At 42.4% G+C, this 18,927-nt stretch overlaps 1 protein-coding gene across 4 annotated transcripts in view; it reads right to left on the minus strand.

Annotated features, from left to right (window-relative positions):
* The window catches only part of fbxl2 (F-box and leucine-rich repeat protein 2), a 60,747-nt gene that overhangs the window by 20,152 nt on the left and 21,668 nt on the right, over positions 1-18,927 (minus strand). For 3 of the 4 annotated variants that reach the window (XM_088602032.1, XM_088602030.1, XM_088602031.1), the window contains exons 3-4: positions 10,194-10,257; positions 2,924-2,978 (exon numbers count right to left, since the gene is read on the minus strand). In XM_088602032.1, the coding sequence (XP_088458158.1) occupies positions 2,924-2,978; positions 10,194-10,257 (119 nt within the window). The remainder of the gene's footprint in view (positions 1-2,923; positions 2,979-10,193; positions 10,258-18,927) is intronic. The other variant, XM_088602034.1, reaches the window with a different exon arrangement.

Here is an 18,927-nt window from a genome sequence, read left to right on the forward strand (position 1 = left end):
TGAGAGCTGAAGCAGTGATTCATCCACAGTTAAGGAGAAAATAAAGCTGAAGGCTCCACCATGTTCGATTCAGGGTTTAAAGCTCTCATCCCTGTTGGAAAATGTTTTTCCAAAACCGGGAGAGGTGGGCTGTAAAAATGGAAATGTTAATTTAAGAAAACATAAGTTCTCGAAAAGAAAGCCCTTCAAAAACAAAGGCACGTCCTTCGATTATATGGTTACACAGAAAATAATCATGAAACCCGACAGGCATCACTGAAGGCTGTTTTAAGAGCTTTAAATAAGATCTCCCTCAAAGAAACCAACAGCACTCTCATTCCTCAGAGTCAGTCAAATGCGCAAATGAGTGCACACTTTAAATGTTTTCTGAATGAATTTTCAGCAACAAAAAGACTGTAAATACAGATACACTGGAGTGTGGGACAGTTTTGAAACCCAGCATCTTGATGCAAAAAAACTAAAAACGATCATTTCTTGCATCTGAACAGTGGATTCCATCCCAAAGCCATACAAAACATATGTACTGAATGGGATTTCTATTGCAACAACACATCATCAACAGTCTTATTCACATGTTCCCTATTAGGACCCAATTTAGGACCTCAGTGGGATATCCCAACTGAAGGACAGTTCTTACTCCCTCGGTAACATACTGAAGAAAATACTGGATTAGAAATTCCGATTCAGAGCAATACTGCCAACTACCAGTCCTCCAGCTCCTCCCACAGTCTCACTTTACTTATCGGGAACCTGGTTTTCATTAGAGGTCTCTTACCTGAGTAAAGACCACAACTGCTCAGCATCTGAGATCATACAAGAGACAACAGACAACATACAAAGTTCTGCTGTCAAATCTCGGTAACACACTGCACCTCGGCCAGGTCGGCCAAGTATTACAGAATCAAATGAATTCTAAAAACTAAATGATGAATTACAGGATTTTTCTGTGCATCAGCCAAAAAGAAGATGGCGTCCTTATTAAAATTCTCATTGACCATTCCCTCATGCTAGAATGGAATGGATTTCTGAAGTAAGACGCTGGACTAAATAAATTTTCAAAGCCTGTGTCCAGAGACCTGTAGAATCCATCTGACCAGCTGTTGTTAATTTGTTTGCTCTAATTATTGAACCAAGGTGAGGTCATGCTTCCTTCACAGTTCACTGTGCAGAAATAAATCAGTTACACCAAATGGCTCTGTAAAAAACATGACACTGCCTGTACTTGGCACTTAACCCCCCTACTCTTACACATCTCAGTCTCTGGCTTAACTCTTCCATCCACCAATGTGGCCCGATAGGCTGGATCATATATTTGTTTCGTACGAAACATGCCTTTTGTTGAACTCTCCAGAAGGGATAAGGTTTATTTTCGTTCCTAATGTATGACCTTCCAGATATCTAACAAGAGAATCCTCACTAGGGGGGAAAAGCAGACTGTCCTTTCCAGCAGTGGACTCCTCATCAGGAATATCATCTGGACACCCTTTGGACGGATCTGGAGCAGCACGAGCCATGTGTGAAGGGGAGAGAGTTCCCCTTGTTGACGATGACGGCGCTGGAGGGGCCGGAATCGATGAGGATATCGTTCACTGACAGTAAGCTCCAGGAACGGGAACTGCTTGAGCCAGCTGTTCAGACTGGAGTGTACTGGAGGGAAGAACGTGTCTAACGTGGCTCAGTCCTGATGAACAGGAAAACAGGCAGGGGGCGTATGGTAGAAAAGTCTAGAAGAGACTGGTAGGAAACTCAGTGCAGGTGGGGAATTACCACAGGAAGAGGAAAAGACGGAAGGATGGAACTAAATGAGCACAAGCTCCCCTAAGAATAATACGGACAAAAAGACCGAATTTTTGGAAAGACGGAATGCATATCCGTGGAAGTTACTGTAAAGTGTGCAAGATTCGTGATTTGCAAAATAAAATTCTCTTAACGCAACTGAATGAACGCAGACAGTTTCAACAGGTCACTTAGCGAAAAATTACTCGTGTCAAGAAATATGTAACTATAGGATTTCCCAAGCGAGACACCACAGTGGAAAAAAATAATAATTTGTGAGCATTTCAAGTCTTTTCCTTTTTCATTTGAATGAAGGCGGAAAGCTTATCACCTGAAACTATTCCAGCTTGTGATTACTTTTCCTGCAAACAAAATGTTTAAGCAAAATTTAAATTGTCTTCCTTGTTAGGAAGGAGATGTGCTTCAACTGTCTCTGACCTGCCCAATTATTTCCATAAAGCCCCGCCATCACCAAAAAAAAACAAAACAAAAGTCACCCTTCAACTGATCAAACACTTGAACAAAAATACCTGAAGACGCCATTGACCTGAGATAATCCGAGGGGTTTGTGGAAACTGATCTAATTAGCGGGGTTTAGTGATCAAAGCTCACATGTCCTGGGGCGGACAGAGAAACAAGTCAAGCACTGTGCCTCCTGCCCTCAGCTGAATGAAAAACAAACAGGCCCAGAAAGCCTTGAATTCCCCTCCTGGCGTGACCTCCAGGGTCCCTGAGAGAGGACTTGGTGGAAGACTGTCACGTGAAACGTCAGGTGAACACCTCTTTTCCTTCTTTCCACAGATTCCTTGGAGACCCTCGTGAACACTGACCCAGAACCACAGTGCCAGAAGCTTATATGAAAATGATTCATATACAGTATATGGCCTGTGCTCACAAAAAAACATATCAAGCACATTCCTTTCTCTTTTTTGTGTAAATGAATGTGACGAACTGACCCCTGTGAGCAAATACAGGCTCGCTCTCTGACAACAGAAACTCTATCAGAAAAAAAAAGCATTCTGCTGGACTGCAAACAAAAAACCTGGATTTTTCACCCTTTTGTTGATGTTTTGGCTTCTGTAGACAAAGGTGTGCGAAATGTTAATAACAGCTTCGGGGATTTTCGACGATCACAGGAGCAGCTTACCTTGGATACCTGAGCACATCTGCACAAAGTAACCACATCCAAGTAGGAGAATATTCTGTGAAAAAAAGAAGACGCGTGTTTAAAAGCCAAGGAAAAAAACAAGGCAGGAGCAACAGATGACAAAAGTGCTTGTTAATCACGCTGCGCAGCACACGCAGTTCCAATAAGGCAAGGCACAAATGTTCACTAAAAATAAATACATAACCGAACGGAAAAGGCAATTCGGGTTTCAAAGCGTGGTGATATAGTGTTAGAAAGTCACTTTGGCTTTAATAATTAAGGCAGTAACTGGGGAATCAATTAGAAAAGGCGCTTCAAATTGTACACAGGAAAAAGGAAGCCCACCCACAACTGTAGAAACCTGCGAATGTAGAGCAGGAGAAGGCAATTCGTTTTCTGAACAATGAATAACACGATCCACAGAACAGTTCAAAGAGGATAATGTGGCAGTGAGCAGGAACAAAGCAAACACTCCCTTTATACCTATTTAGGCACCTGCTGCTAGTTTTGATAAGGAGTTTTTTTATTTCTGCTATTTTTGATAAAGAGCTTGCATACCCATTAACTCGCAAAGACTGTGTACACATTCCTGACTATTGCAGCTCAGAGTCTGGTCTTCACAGAGGGGCGCCAGCACTGGCCTAACAGTTAAACACAATTTGAATTCAGGGACTGGCGTTTAAACTGGACTTTTTGGTTACTCTTTTTTGTCTCCACTGGGAGCCTTCATTGACAACAGTGACACACGAGGCAAGATTGGTAGCCTAAGACAGAAAAAACAAACAAACAGTAAAACTACATTAATCCAATCCGTTATTATTCATGAAATTACAAAACAAAAGGAGGAAACCAGACTGAAAAAAAAACAGAAATGCCCCCATTGCAGACTCTGCAAACTAAATTCACCAATTGCGGATGTTGATGCAGATCTGAAGAAGAACATTGTAGCACTCAAGTATTATAAATAGTTTATCCAGAAGGTGAAGTAGATGTGAGGAATGGGCACAAAAAGAAGTAACAGTACCTATTTTAACAATAATGAAGCCTAAAATGGACTTATTATTATTATTATTATTATTATTATTATTATTATTATTATTAATTGCTTACACTTATATAGCGGACACTCCACTCAAAGCGCTTTACAGGTAATGGGGATCCCCTCCACCACCCCCAATGTGCAGCATCCACCTGGATGATGCGACGGCAGCCATAGTGCGCCAGAACACTCACCACACATCAGCTCTCAGTGGGGAGGAGAGCAGATTAATGAAGCCAATTCATAGAGGGGGATTATTAGGAGGCCATGATTGGTAAGGGCCAATGGGAAATTTGGCCAGGACGCCGGGGTTACACCCCTACTCTTTTCGAGAGACGCCCTGGGATTTTTAATGACCACAGAGAGTCAGGACCTCGGTTTTACGTCTCATCCGAAGGACGGTGCCTGTCTTACAGTATAGTGTCCCCGCCACTATACTGGGGCATTAGGACCCACATGGACTGCAGGGTGATGGAATTCAGTTGGTATCTAATGAAATACTTAAAGACTCCCTGAAACGAATCGGCTGATCCAGACTGCAATGAGATACAAATAAGTGATTTTACGAATGGGAAATTCTGCACAGTGACATGGATTGCAGGCGCTGCTCTTGGATCCAGAGGGCTCGATTCTAGACTAGGATGCCTCTGGTGTGGACGTCGCATGTTCTGCCCATTTTCACCCGGGTTTTCGCCAGGTAAAGCAGGTTTCTGATAATGGACTGATGGAAAAAGAAATGGAGGACTTCTTCATCTACAGTACTGTACCAAGATAACGCAGGGGTCATGTTGCGTAGTGGGGAAGTCTCAAGAGCACGACTGCTGTGGGTTGTGGATTCGCTGCTGTTGTACCTCGAGGGAGGTCCTTTGCTCCCTGCTGCTCCACTTGACCCAGCTGTATAAATAGGGACCAGCATTTACAGTAGGGTGAGGGAAACAAAGGGTAACTCTCTTGCCCTCTGTTTACTAAAACGTCATGGAAACCAGGACAAACTCTGGTCCGATGAGCCACTGTGGTTGGGAAAATGAAATTCCCCACCTGCTTCGATAACGCACACTGTACACGGCAATACTGCATTACTGCTGCTAGGAATGCTAACTCGACACACAGACGGCACCAAAGGATTCGTTGTTATCTGACATTACAAAAAAAAAACCCTTCTTGTTAGAGACTTTCACTTCATGAATTCAGAAGGATTGTTTTAACGATTCTGTGGTTAGAGCAACAATCCCAACAAAAGAAATCTGCTTCTGATCAATGAAAACACCAACAGCCACAGTTTAATAATACATTTAGATGCTCATGTCACTAACCCACCACACAGATGAGATGAAGAGACTTTCTCGGAACAAGACTGCAAACAAGGGAGAGGGGGTCTCATGGGAAAGAGACTGCTTCCCAAACCTCTGGAGATAACTGAAGACATGCTTCTCACAGAAAGGTTACAGAGAAATGTCGTATTTAAAAGAAATGACAAATTTGAAGAAACAAAAGACATTCAGAAAGTGCACTGCAACATTTCCAACAGTGATGACTTTCAGGTTTTGAGCCAATAAAAACATTCAGTAATTGGTGCACTTAATTCTGCCTAAATAAATAAAATTTCAGTTCCAGTTCTAAGTGCTGACACAAATTAGATCAGCGTGCACTATTTCTAGCATAAAATACTGAAATTAAATGGAAAAGATGTGCTGCAACTACTCTATTTTCTTGTGTGCAAAAAAAAATGAAGCAAATAGCTTCATTCAAACTAACAGAGAAAAAGCCAGTTTGTCTTAATTGGAGATAATATATAATATTGAGGTTTTCCTATGAATAATGTTCCTTGGCAAGGTGACTCTGCCAATCCTACCACAAAGCCAGCAGAGAACATTAAAAATAAGCTAATGCAACGTATTGAGACTGCAAGTCAGCAGGCCTCTAGGTTGCTATAGAGAAGGTGCGCCTTCATGGTTTTACCCTGGGTGGAATTTTCACAGTCAGAGGGCTGTATACAACGCAGAATGGCCCCACCCCCTCAATTCATCTAGCCAAGTTTCCAAAGAGATCCAGTTGTGTTCAGTTGAAAAGCCAGGGGTGATTTTGGTAGCCTCAGACTAGACATTAGTCTACAACACAGCATCACAGTGGGGTCCCTCTGAAGACCAGAGGATTTGAGAACTGAAAAAATTCAGAGGAAGGGACATTTTGAGAAGAGTGTCCAGATGAACTACCTTTTCAACACTTCAGCGTGCGGGTGCTCAACCTGGCCTTCAGATTTTTAGCCATATTTGGTTTTTCTGGTGTGCCTTCCACAACTTCAAAGAGACCACTCCATAGCGTTTCAGCTACACTAGGAGGAGCAGCTACTCGTTCTTCGAGGAGATACATGAGCTATGCGGTCACTCAGTCCAGAGCAGACTAACAAGAAATGCTAGACCCACAGTTTGAAATGCAGTCCAAGCTGTAAACAAGGGAACAGCGGCACAGAACAGGCATCGACCACATGCTCGTGGCCCCACACAGCTTTGTGTCAATTGAAATCTCCTGTCACAACCTCGGAAATACATTTCATTTCATGTCAGGACTAATACACCAGGATCTTCTCGGGAATTAAGAGCTCCCCCGTCTTGCTTTTGTGGCCGTGCTCCAGTTTCCAAACGAGCTTTAATTACAGGAGTGCGCTGAATGGTACTGCTGCTGCCAAGACAACAAAATCTCTGATTTATTTCTGCAGCAGACAACAGCTCTCTCCTTCAGTCCGCCCGCATTCCCAAGTCCTGAATATTACAGGACTAGAAGGGGACCTGCATAGCAGCTGCAGTACGCGTACAGCCGGTCTCCGAGCCCGCTTATAAGGAGATGCTCCAGAAGAGCGAATGCCCAGGACGTGGAACAATAGTACCTGCGCAGCAATGCTGAATTCAGGAGATTCACCGTTTTCCCTTTCAATGGGCACGTCTGTTTTTAGAGAATTAAAAACCGAGAATTGGACGAGCTGCTTCTTTTCTTCTCTGCTTTCGCAAAGATGACGCAAGCTGTTGTCTTCTGCAACAGCCAACTGCACTGATTTCGAGAGTCTTGCTATGCGCTGTTAACAGCCCGTTTGCTCTTACCTGGGATGCGCCTGTGTCCGACTTGGACTGAGATTATTGTTCTTCAAGACTTTTCACCTTTTCACCATTCAGAAGCTGGGGGGGGGGGGGAGGGCATGACATGTAATTGAAGACAAAGAATACCAAAAATACTCGAGGAGAGATCTTAATGTTTCAAGTTAAATGATTATAATCAATTGCAGGGGTAAAAGGGCTCATTCTAAGATTGTCTTTCTCCTTAATTGTCTCTGTATATCAAAATGCGTGGGATACTACTTCTATGCAAACAGTAATGTTGCTAAACCCTCAGAGGTTTCCTAATAAATTAAATATATATATAGTAATGAATATTGAATACAATGATTCAATAACACTCCATAATGGCAGGTACATCCTCACCACTGCACTACACCCGGTTACTATTCAGTATTCGGAAGATACAAAGAATCGCTAGGGGACAACTGGAGGGATAAATTCCTTTGGGCAGAATTCTCCAAAATTAGTTAATGAAAAGTGTGTCGCAGGGCTAGATTTAATCATGGTTATTGTAAAGCCATAAAGACTAAAATGAAGAAGAACGTATTTAAACTACCTAGGCATTCAATAACAACAGTTTCTCTTACAAAAGCCCAGGTTTAATTTTAATAATCGTAATGACAAGTGTGTTATGTCCTATGTCCCCTCTCAACCATAGAGAAGTGGTCTGGTTCTACCACATACTGCCAGGTTACAGCACAAACTGTTAAAAAGATTATATTCAGGATACATTGTTTGGACAGTTACTGGACAGATGGATCAAAATCTTTCTTGGCGAGACAACACACATTGGTATTATAGAGTCCTCCCTCACCAGAAGACGGAAATGTTCGCTAAGACACAGGGCAGAGGAAGAACTGGGATAACATATTGTCTGCTTTAATTTTACAAAGCCATGAACAAGGAATAGACAGTTCCTTTACCACTTTCCCGTGTGGGACAGTTTTCAAAAACATCTACCATCAAAATAACCTTAAATATATATATATTAAGATACATAAGTTTGCACTAATGTAGATCACAAAACAGTATTCCTTATGCAGTACATGACATTTTGAGAATGTTTCAGTCATCTTTTTTTCTAATGCCCGTAAAGTGAACAGCTCACATCATATGCTAGTGACGTGATCCAGGGAGAGCTGAAAACATATGCGATATAAACTGCAGCTTCGACAGGAGAATCCTAAATAACAGTTGAGCTCAAACAACGGGAATAAGGCATAATGGGGGGGGGGTAGTGTTGGACATCGTGGAGGTTTCTGCCCGACTACGTCTGAGGAAGCAGCTGGGAATGACCTGCCATCCTCAGTCACCTGACCAGTTGGTGGAAGGCGATTGGACGATCAGGCGACAGTTAAAATCCAGGAAGTATGGGCTTCCCATGGCCACTGACTTCTGTCGTCTCCTTTTATGTGTCAAATTAGAGGCAGAAGGGACAACGGAAACGACTGACAGACAGGCTTACTGAGAGTTTATTATGAGTTGGTTTTTTTTGTGGAAAGGTGTTTCCAAAAGGTCTGAGAGTTTTGGGTTAAGGGAGTTTTGGGGTTTCGCGTTCAAGCAGTTTAGCCGCCATGCTACAGCATGTCAAGGCCCATAAAGGGCTAGGGTTATGCTTTGTGTTCTGAGTTGTTTGCATTGTCTAAACGTACGGACGCGTTCGTGCGCCTGCTTTTCCCGAGAGCTGCTGAAAAAAGGATTCCTGTTATGGTGCCCCACCCCTGGGTGAATCAGGACGTCGGGAGGTTTGGTTACCATCGCTAATCATTCAAGAACTGTAGTGTCTGTGTGTTGGGCTCTAACACCTCAGGTTTGAGCCTAGCCCACGTGACTAGGGCTCCTGTGATCCTCAGCAACACGGCGCCACCTGTCTCTCCTCCCTGGCACGTCTCAGGCTTGCAGTCCGGTCAGTAAGAGAGGTGCCTCTCCAGCAGTTGGTGCTGAACCTCTTGCACAGGGCTGCATGATCTGTGATGCGTCAGGTGTCAAGAGGCTCAAAGGTAGGCGTGTCGGAGAAGTCTGCCAACTACACTTCCTTACCTCCCCTGTGTGCTGTGGCGGGGTTCACGAAAAACACAGAAAATAACAATGGATCCTAAATGTATCTTAAAAAAGCAAAGATCATAAAACATACAATGATAAATGTGGGCTTTACATCAAGTGGAATAATTTGGCAGTTATGCAATGCAATGCATTAATTAGACCTCATTTAGAAGATTTCTTCATAAATTCTGACAAAGACAAGTGGCTTGATGAATAGCAGGTTGGCGATGTCCGCCCACACTTCCTTATTTTCTCTTGTGTCTGGTCTCCGGGATCATAGCTGTGATCGTAGCCGAGAGAGGAGATGTGAGAATCACAGAATTCTCTATTCCAGATGGGTGCGTGTAACAAAAACATTCTAAATTTTCCCTTCAAGACTGTAGTGACTAGCAAGAGCAGCCTTGAAGAAAACGCAGATCAGCAATAATGACATCCCTCCGGTTAGAAGGGAGCAGTGCAGTGAATCATTACAAGGCCAGTGTAATTAAATTACCTTAATGTGTTTTATCCCCCAGAAACACTACCACAAATTGGAAAATGGCTGGGCTGCTTGAACTTTAATGGGTATTACTGTATTTTGGAATACATGTACTGTAATAAAAAAATACAGTGACAGCGTCAGCTAAAAAATGAAAAGCTGTGCATCGGAAGTAATCTCACATCAGTGCTGTTTCTACAGGAATTTCTTGTCTTACTGACGTACTGAGTGGTATTTATTTACAGTCGGATCACCTGCTTGTGGAAATCGGAGGATACTGTCTTTGCATTGCTGTATAATCTGTGTTCCTTCTCAAAGTAAAATGATTCTTAAACAGTTTGGTACATGTTTGGACACTGGCCACTCCTCTGGTCTTGAACTGCATTCAAAAGCTCTCTACTGACCTACAGTACACAACAGCGCAAACCACAACTCCTGTTCTATCCTCCTGGCTGCAAGATGAGATCCTCCTAATTCTGTTCTGGACTCCTTAAACACAGCGTTTTAACGGCAGGAGACACAGAGTATAAGTTAAGTGAAAGGTATGTTATGGTCAGTTATTTTATGGGTGAGGCAGTTTTTAAACTTATTTTGACTTACGCAGAACGCCGGGCACAACACCGTGTGAATACGAGCTTCAGTCTGGAAACGAATGCTTCCACATCTGGAAATCAGTAAATAACATTACGGACATTTTTAAGGGAACGTTCATTTTCGTCTCATGCACAGCAATGTAGAAAAGCCTCCAACAGGAAGGCCTGAGCTTTGCAGACAACCAGCCCCTGTGGACCGATTGTGCCAATAAGTCATGACTGTGCAGATCTCACTGGCTGGGACACCACAGGGCCAACCGTAGGCCAGAAGGTCATCTAAAAATAAGTCCGCCTGTGCTGCTGATCAAGCTTTTCAGACAATTACTGGTGGCAAGGACTGGGCATTTACCAGCTTTGTCAGGAAAGAGAAGCCTCTAACTCTGTATTATATTGAAAACAATTGTTCCAGGCAGGAACATGTGATTGTAGGAGAGTCGGGGATCAAAGTGTGCCATCTGCTCAGTGCTTTTCGCATAACAACGCTTTCCTTCACACAGAGCAGCATATTTAGAAAAAAAAACAACAAAGCAAAACAAAAGGCACAGATAAACTTTTTCATTAGAGACAGAATAATCTTGTCTGTATCAGGGATGGCGTTTCTCATAGCTGCTACACAAATGATCACCCTTTCTTGCCTTGCAATTCTAGACATCAAATGGGAGCGCTGCCTTATAAAACCCATCACACGTGCTTTGGGAATTCTGCTTGTCATGCGTGGTTTTTTTTTAAATACGAATAAAGAACAGAACAAAAACTCTTTTAAAGGGGGACTGCAGTCCCAATTTCTCAGACCGGTTGTTAAATGTCAATAACAAAATAAAATCACTAACTTTGTTGCTAACGGCGAGAGTTTGCGCAAACTGCGATGCGAGGCAGCCCTTCCTGCTCACTAGTCACTGTATTGGCTAATGTAATACAAGTGTACAAGTAAATAAGTACAGGTTATGCAGCAGACATTTCACCGCAGAAATGTTCCAATGGGATCTGCATGCAGAGTTAACAAGTAAGTAGTATTTGTTGGCAAAACTGTCTAGAAGTCGAGAGCAATATTTCTATTGGATTAAAAGTAATGGTATTCACAAGCCTGACCAACTTGTTTACAATGTCACAGGGCCACTTCACGTCACTGGACGCTCTGTTAACTTGTTCTGAATTTGCAGGACATGGTGCTGCGCCTACCTGGAAATTTAGTCCATTTTGTGATGTAAACTGGGGGTTTCACAAGTTATTGTGTACATTTTAGTTCCAGCTGGGGTTTGAAATGCACTTGTAATAGCCGATTCTTTCTAACCTCGATGTATAAAAATAAGCACTGTGGCTACCTACATGCGATTGTCAGAAGAGCAGGCAGTGCTAGTCAATGACATGTAATACGCATCACTTGACAGGAACAGAATTTCCATGGTGATGATGTTGTAAATCCCCCAGCATCAGTAATGAAGTGCATCAATAAGATTAATTCTCTTTTTAACTGCTACAGTCACTGCTGGTGTGGCTTCTGTAATTAAATTACTGAAACACTTTGCTACCCAGCATTGCCTGAGGCTAGAAAAACGCAAACACTGATGCCGAATGACTCTGGGAGGAGATACAGACACGGTTTATAACCAGAACACACACACCAATTGTCCGTCCATCTACTGTACCTGCCTACGAACTAAACGGAAAAGCATCAAAGGAATGCTAGATCAAATATGGATTAAAGAAGCTGAAAACGTCAAGGAAACAACGACAAAATCTTGAAGACTTTTTAAAGAAAGAAGCTGGAATACCCTGCTTGTTAAGAACTGCTGCATTCAATTTCCTAAATAGGTCAGTTGTCTACTAAAAACCCTGACAAAACAACTAGTACTTACAGTACAGCTACCGCAGAATCTTACATTGCTCTGTAAAAACATAACGGATCTGTTGCACTACTGTACCACTCAAAAAATACACCAGTGGACTTGAGGTCATGTTGGCACTTGGCATCACCTTGCATTTACATGACACCAACGGAGGATACTGGCTGTTTTTCTGCATTGCTGTGTGTTTTCACAATGAGTATCTACCGTGTAAGGAGATTAACAAAGGCTCATCAGTAGATGCCAGGCTGTATCTCATATAGGACAATAAATCTGAAAATGGGGCATATGAAGAAACTGAGCAACCTGAAACTAAGCAATACACACAACTCATCATTAACAATCAACGTTCAGCCCTGGGCTTGCACCTCAAGTGTGTTTGGGACCAAGTCATCTCTCACAGAGAGGTCAATTACAGTATCGGATTCAATTACCCCATGTCCAGCCTTCTTTGCCTGTCCCTCTTAATATGCCTACAAGGCAGTTTTTTTAAAAAAAAGGAACATGTAAAGGTTTATTCCACGCTGAAAGGAGAAGATCGGAAACACAACGTTTCTTCGGGTCCACACCATTGTGTTTCCTTTCTTCAGCGTGGATTAAACCTTTACACGTTCCTCTGCAGCCAACGCATGCTGACGCAGCTCCCCACCTGAACTACTGTACTTCAGCTTTTAAAAAAGGAGTGTTTCCCCACTTCCTGACTTTCCATCCTTTCTGAGCCACTACGCTGTTTGCCTTTGGGTTAATATTAAAATGAAAAATGTTGGTCATCATCTCGTCTTCCACATACTTTCCACGGTGGCACAACAAAATGAACAGGAATCTACGTTTGCTGCCTCCTGAGAAACGAAGGGGGAATTCTAGATATAGACCATTTGCTCTTTAATAATGGCTTTTACTGTATGCAACACACATTTCGCCCCTTCAGTAGCGCTGCACGGCTGTAAACACAGAACTATTCAAGACAACCTAGTCATCCCAGAGAGAAAAGGATCAGATCGGCTGTAATCAAGATGAACAGGATTGGAACGGTATTTAATCTAGCGGCTGGTGTCTAGAGGGATGATGTAAATTTCCCTTTCATTCTGGGCCAGGCGGAGATTAAGATGGAGTCACAGATGCAACATTAGCCTGGGGGAGTGCTGGTCGCCAGAGAACTCTGAAAAGCGTGCTTAAACAGACTACTGTCCTGCACAGAAGATGACCTCGCCCAAGCGAAGATGCACCGCTCTTCATAGAAAGATTCAAGTTTGAGTATTTGAAACATAGATCTCTCGAGAACCTCAAGAAAACAGGGACATACCCAATATTTATTCCATACTTGCCACCATCCTTAATCACAACTCCTGCTAAACAGTATGGATGAAGACGCAGCATCACCTCTATGTTTTACAAGTGTGTTTGAAAGTGCACCTAGATGATTAGCAGTAAGTGAAGGGACACTAGCTAAAAACACTACTAAAAAAAGGGCTGCACTCCTCTAGAGTTTTGAAGCAAGGCACATTTAATTTTAGGTCTTGTTGAGGTAAGCTGATATTCATATCTTCAATCCAAATGATCTTGTTATCTTTTGTGAACAATCTAGGGATTGAATGAACTGTTTTTCTCATAGGAAGCTGTACATGCTGACCTAATCTCTGACTAGTTACACCTTGATCAACTGTAAACCGGAAAAGACTCTTCACAAAAGAGCCCACAGAAATGCCGATACCTATACAGTATATACAGTAAGCACTGTCTCGTTTCAGCAGAAAATTCAAGTAGGGCTGAAAAAGATCCAAGAAAAACAACAAAGGCTCAACGATAATCAGATAATCAACAACAACTGACTAGACTTCAGAAGATTGTTCAGAAGCACAGCTCGGCCTCAAACTCACAGGCACATCCACACCCAACTGAAAACAAAGCACTTGAGATGAAATCAGAAATCAAAATCGACACAGCATGAAGCAGTCAACTCAAAGACCTCACAAGCATTACATGAACAAAAAAATGAGATGTATGGCACTCTACCCTCACTAGGATATTAATTGCAAGACCAAGTACATACGAACACAACACAAAGGACAAAAGAGGTGAAATACTAGAGCCAACAAAAATCTCTTCTTAGAAGACTAGGCAAAACAGCACACAAGCTCACTAGGGAACAATGTGGCACAGAAAACTACCCTGCATCAGATAAGGACAAAGGGTAGAAAAACCTACCCCGAGAGAGAGCGGGTGGCAAGATATGTGGCGTGCAGTACTGAACAGCCCTGATCCAGCTGCTGCTGAACCCACAACTCCAGCCAAAACACTACAGATAACATCTCACCCACCAGCAGAGCAAGAGGTCAAAGCAGGCCGAGACAAACAGTGCAACCTGCCCAGGCCACAGGCACAGTACACGCTGAGAGCAGGATCTGTGTCCCTCCCCTCGTTATACAGGGGGAGAGGGGGAAAGGGGCGGTCATGCATGGAGGAAGAAATAGTTCAGTCTGTCCATCTTCTGGGGGAAGATAATGACTGACCGCTGGTGTAAGCCCTCTTACCAACAGGTCAGAAACTGTTACAGTTAACAGTTTTTAATCGATATACAGTATAATATAGTTGTAACCTTTAAAATATTGGATAATGCTTGTAAAGAATTATTCACTCAACATAGCAGTGTGAGTCTAGACTAAGACTGAAAGGAAGGAACTGGAAGAAGGACTATGTGTTTTGTACAGTATTTTTAAGTGATTTAGGGCCTGAGAAACACATCAGAAAAACACCTAAAACCTACTTTCACCGAGTCTGCAATTTAGGTATCAAGTAGGGAAAACACTGAAGTGTTGAGATGCAGTAGAGTTACGAAAAGCAGGTCCTTTATTATCAAGAGGATAGTGTCGATCCCATCTGGGGCACACAACCAAACATGTCGCCAAGACCCGATGTAGCTGAGCAGCCGTGATAACAAGGGGCAAAGTGTTGCCTTTCAACCTAGGGGGCAGGGAACAGTCTAAACATTTAACTCATCAGAAAAACACAAATGACGGCGAAAAGCACCAGACATGCCTCCACTGCTATTAATGGATACACCCTTGAACCCTGCTTTGGCTTTCTGTCCGCTCCAGTTAAGAGAACGGCTGATTATTTCATTCAGAGACGAGGCTCCGGAAAACGAATTTGGCCATTTTCTCTACTCTGCCCTCCTATAGGGTCATCAAACAACAGTGCGTGTCAGCTGGAGAGCGAAGGAAAAGCCAAACACTGGTCAGAAATGAATGGCAATGTGAAAGCAGCAGCTACAGTACAGCCTGACAGAGCCGGTCCCTCCTACTAGGCCTTAGGAATAACGCACAGCTAAAACGGTCTCCTGTGAGTCAGCCTTGCTAATCTCCGCTTGGGTGTGGAGCGCTAAGGAAGTGTGAAACAGGTTGGCACCGCTTTGCTGTACAACTTGGCTTTGCTGATCTTGGAAAAAAAAAAATGGTGACAGCTTGCAAATAGCTGGGCTGCCTTCCGATCTTCGCAGATTTCCCAAAAGGAGGCAACAAAGCAAGGAGAAATGCTCTCTGCGGGCTGGGTCTTGGACTAGCAACATGACACCAGCAGGAACTGTTGCTGCTTTGGCGCGCTCAGTGAATGGGCGGGTACAGCCCAGAGGGTGAAGGCTACACACACAGCATGTGCTGGTTAGTATCGGTGTTTGTGCCACACCTAAGCGGTTACCATGAACTGAAACAATACGTGAGCTAGGAGCTAATCAGGAGGCTCCAGGGGGAATGTAGCTTGGCACATCTGCTGTAGTAACATGGCTACCTTTGGTTACATCACTTGAGAACAGTTGCATTTTTTATCCCTTGAAATAGTCCGCTTGGCACCTGGATTCTACACTGATTTCAAACTGGCACATGCAGATGCTTTTCTGACCTTTTAAGTTTGGCAAGGCCTTCTGGTATACTAATAATAAGGACAATACTCTTTATGCTTTACAACAGAGGAGGAATCGAGTAGAAACACAATGATTTCTTACACACAGGGCCATGAGTCTGGAACAAAGAGCTCAGTCGTGTTGCGGTTGACTGTGTTACTCTGCCTTTTTTCAAGAACTAACCGAATGAGGTTTGCAGATCAATTAGCTCCTGCAAGGACCCAAACAAACCAGATAAGCTGGATAGCCTACTGCCGTTTGTAATCTTTCGCATGTAACGTATTACATGTATTGTCGGGTTACTATTTTCTCATTAAGAAGGCAAAACAAACAGCGGAGCTTTGCTTCAAATGGACATAAAACAATCACTAAACCACAGACTGGTTTCATCTGCATTCGTACCCCGAGTGCAAGAAATCAGAAACTAAAAAGACAAGCGTTAATCTCCACTGAAACCAAACACTGATGAGTTCACTTGAAATAATTTCGTTTATACCGATGGCTTAAGAAAAGAAAATAACAGTAAAACCAGCCAATAAAATTAGCCACTTTAGAATTATCTATGAAATCTCAAGAGATTGTTTAAAAACCTACTGGTATGGTTGAAGAATCAATCAGTTAAAAAGCAGATAAACATAAAAGGCTATAAAAGCTTATGTTACAATAATATCCAGAGGATTTAAAACAGTCAAGTGTCATGACAACGATCAATAGAGAGTATAATTACTTCCTTATCAATTTTTGGAGTAATTCATTCAGTCAATAAGCAGGAAGACCAGCTCAAGATGCTCTTGGACCCCTACTGTCCAAATGACAGAAACGACAAGACGCCCCCGGAATTTTTTAACCCAGATATTCTGGGTCTTAGTTTCAACCCATCTCCTGATCAGAGACGTGAGCGTGGTTCCCCACACAATCCATCCTTATTCCATTTTTTATTCCTATGGAATGTGCTAGATTGCTATATAAAAGGTCACTTGGGGTAATCCACACTGGGACTGGACTGCAGTAGGTGTTTTGTGTCCACAGCACGGCTCTGTTTGGCTAGGTTACCATGATTTCTACCAAGCGCAGTACAGGAGTAGCAGGGCTGTGCCACGAATAGCCTGGGAGTGTTATAGATGCTTGAAATATTCTGGAATTCCCGAATAACGCCACAAGCTATTTTTAAAACAGGGGGGGAGCCACACTTTATGAACAAGCCTTCTGTGTTCTTGTGTGAGCTCGTTACCTCTTTCCTAACCCTTTTATGTACCAAACCATCGTACAACCTCAAAAGCCAAAGTGAGTGCTCCAGCCTCATTTCTGTTGCCAGAACGGGCTTCCTTAAGTGACAACCATACCTTAGAGCAAGGTATGCGATTAAAAATCATGACCCTCTCTCAGGAAACAAGGAAATAAAAAGTATATGCCTGCCACGACGCATACCTGCTTATTATGAATTTAAAAAATGTTTTTTGGTACAAAGTGGCTACTTAGAGTATGTGTTGCACACAAAAGACTCCAGAGAAAGAAAACTAATACACACCTGAAAAAAAAGTGTATTAGAAAAGTAAAAATTTCAAAATTGAAAAGAAGTAGCTTTAGCACCGTTTAACAGATTAATCTCAACAGCACCGAAAGGAGAGTTCTGCTTCCCAGAACTGGATTAGTTTTCCAAACGAAAAAGACAGATGGTCATTAAGAGAGTGTTTATTTAACCAGGCACGTGCATCTGTATGTTAACCATGTCTGCACTGAACTGGAACCGAGCTGTCCTAAACTAATAGTTCAACATTTCTGCGCCTACTTTCAGACAACAGCGCAAATGTATTAAGTCAGGTGCAACACTACAAGTACGCTGTGGGGTCTTGAACGAAAGGGAGATGGATTATGTATGCAGTCAGACTGTCTTATAATTTAAAGTCAGAATGATGTACGCTAAGTGGATACAAACAGGAATGTTTCGAGCTTCTCTTCTTTGAATTCAGAGCAAAAACATTTGTTTTGAAACACAGTACACAATATTTAAAATGTAGTCTTCGTAGTATAAAGTATAATTTTAAGACGGCATCCCTAAGTGATTCTACACTTTAAACTACAGACCCTCCTAATATTCATGTTTGCCTTTTATAAGGTGTAGCAGAAGAAGATCAAGGGAATGTTCACACCCAAAAATCGTAACTGTTAAATGTACTCACACTCCTGTGAACATTAACCACTTTCATTTAAAATGTTTGCACTCTGTAGTAGACCACCACAAAGTCACCTCATTATATTCTGGGATATTCAAAAAGTAAAGGACACTTCTATAGCTTGGTCAGAAATGAAGACCAGTCTGTTCAACACTCAGTTTTGACCTACATTTCTCTGGGGTTTTGCAACCAGCATGTACCATATCTCTTCCTTGTGGAGCTGCAAGCTTATTTTTCTCCCTGATCGGTGCTACACTGCTGCTACCTAACACTGCTACATTCTTTCCAAGAAGCAGATCTTAAGAACTATATTAAATGGTGAATATCTATACAACTAAAAAAAGGAGTAAAACTATCAATTATAGCTCCAATAGCTGGCAATGTAATGTTTCTCTCCCTTTTGGAAAAGCCAATCACAACATGCCCCTTTCAGAGACTCTGGTTGTTATTCTAAATAAAGTGAGTCATGTAATTATTTTATTCATTCAAAGTTTAAATTAGAGTATATTATTTATTGCTTATCTTATTAGATCCATGTTCAAGCACCAGTCAGCTCAATGTCCTCACCATAAATTCTGTGCTGACACATGGAGAGTGTCCAAACCATGCAGAAAATAACAAACCACAGAAACTGAATTCCTCTATGCTGAAGCTTTAGGTACTTGCTTACTCAAACCTGCTTAAGTGTGACTGCAGAGTGGGGCTATCATCAAAAGCCAATGCCCCTTTTCAGTTTACTACTGTAAAAATCTGCGTTATTGTTTACTAATAGGTGTTGATAACAAACGCACTAGTGCGTGGATCTGATGGGACTTGAAACTGACAATT

Source organism: Lepisosteus platostomus, chromosome 12, assembly GCF_059453375.1.
Source record: "Lepisosteus platostomus isolate fLepPlt1 chromosome 12, fLepPlt1.hap1, whole genome shotgun sequence".
In the NCBI taxonomy this organism is placed as follows: Eukaryota; Metazoa; Chordata; class Actinopteri; order Semionotiformes; family Lepisosteidae; genus Lepisosteus; species Lepisosteus platostomus.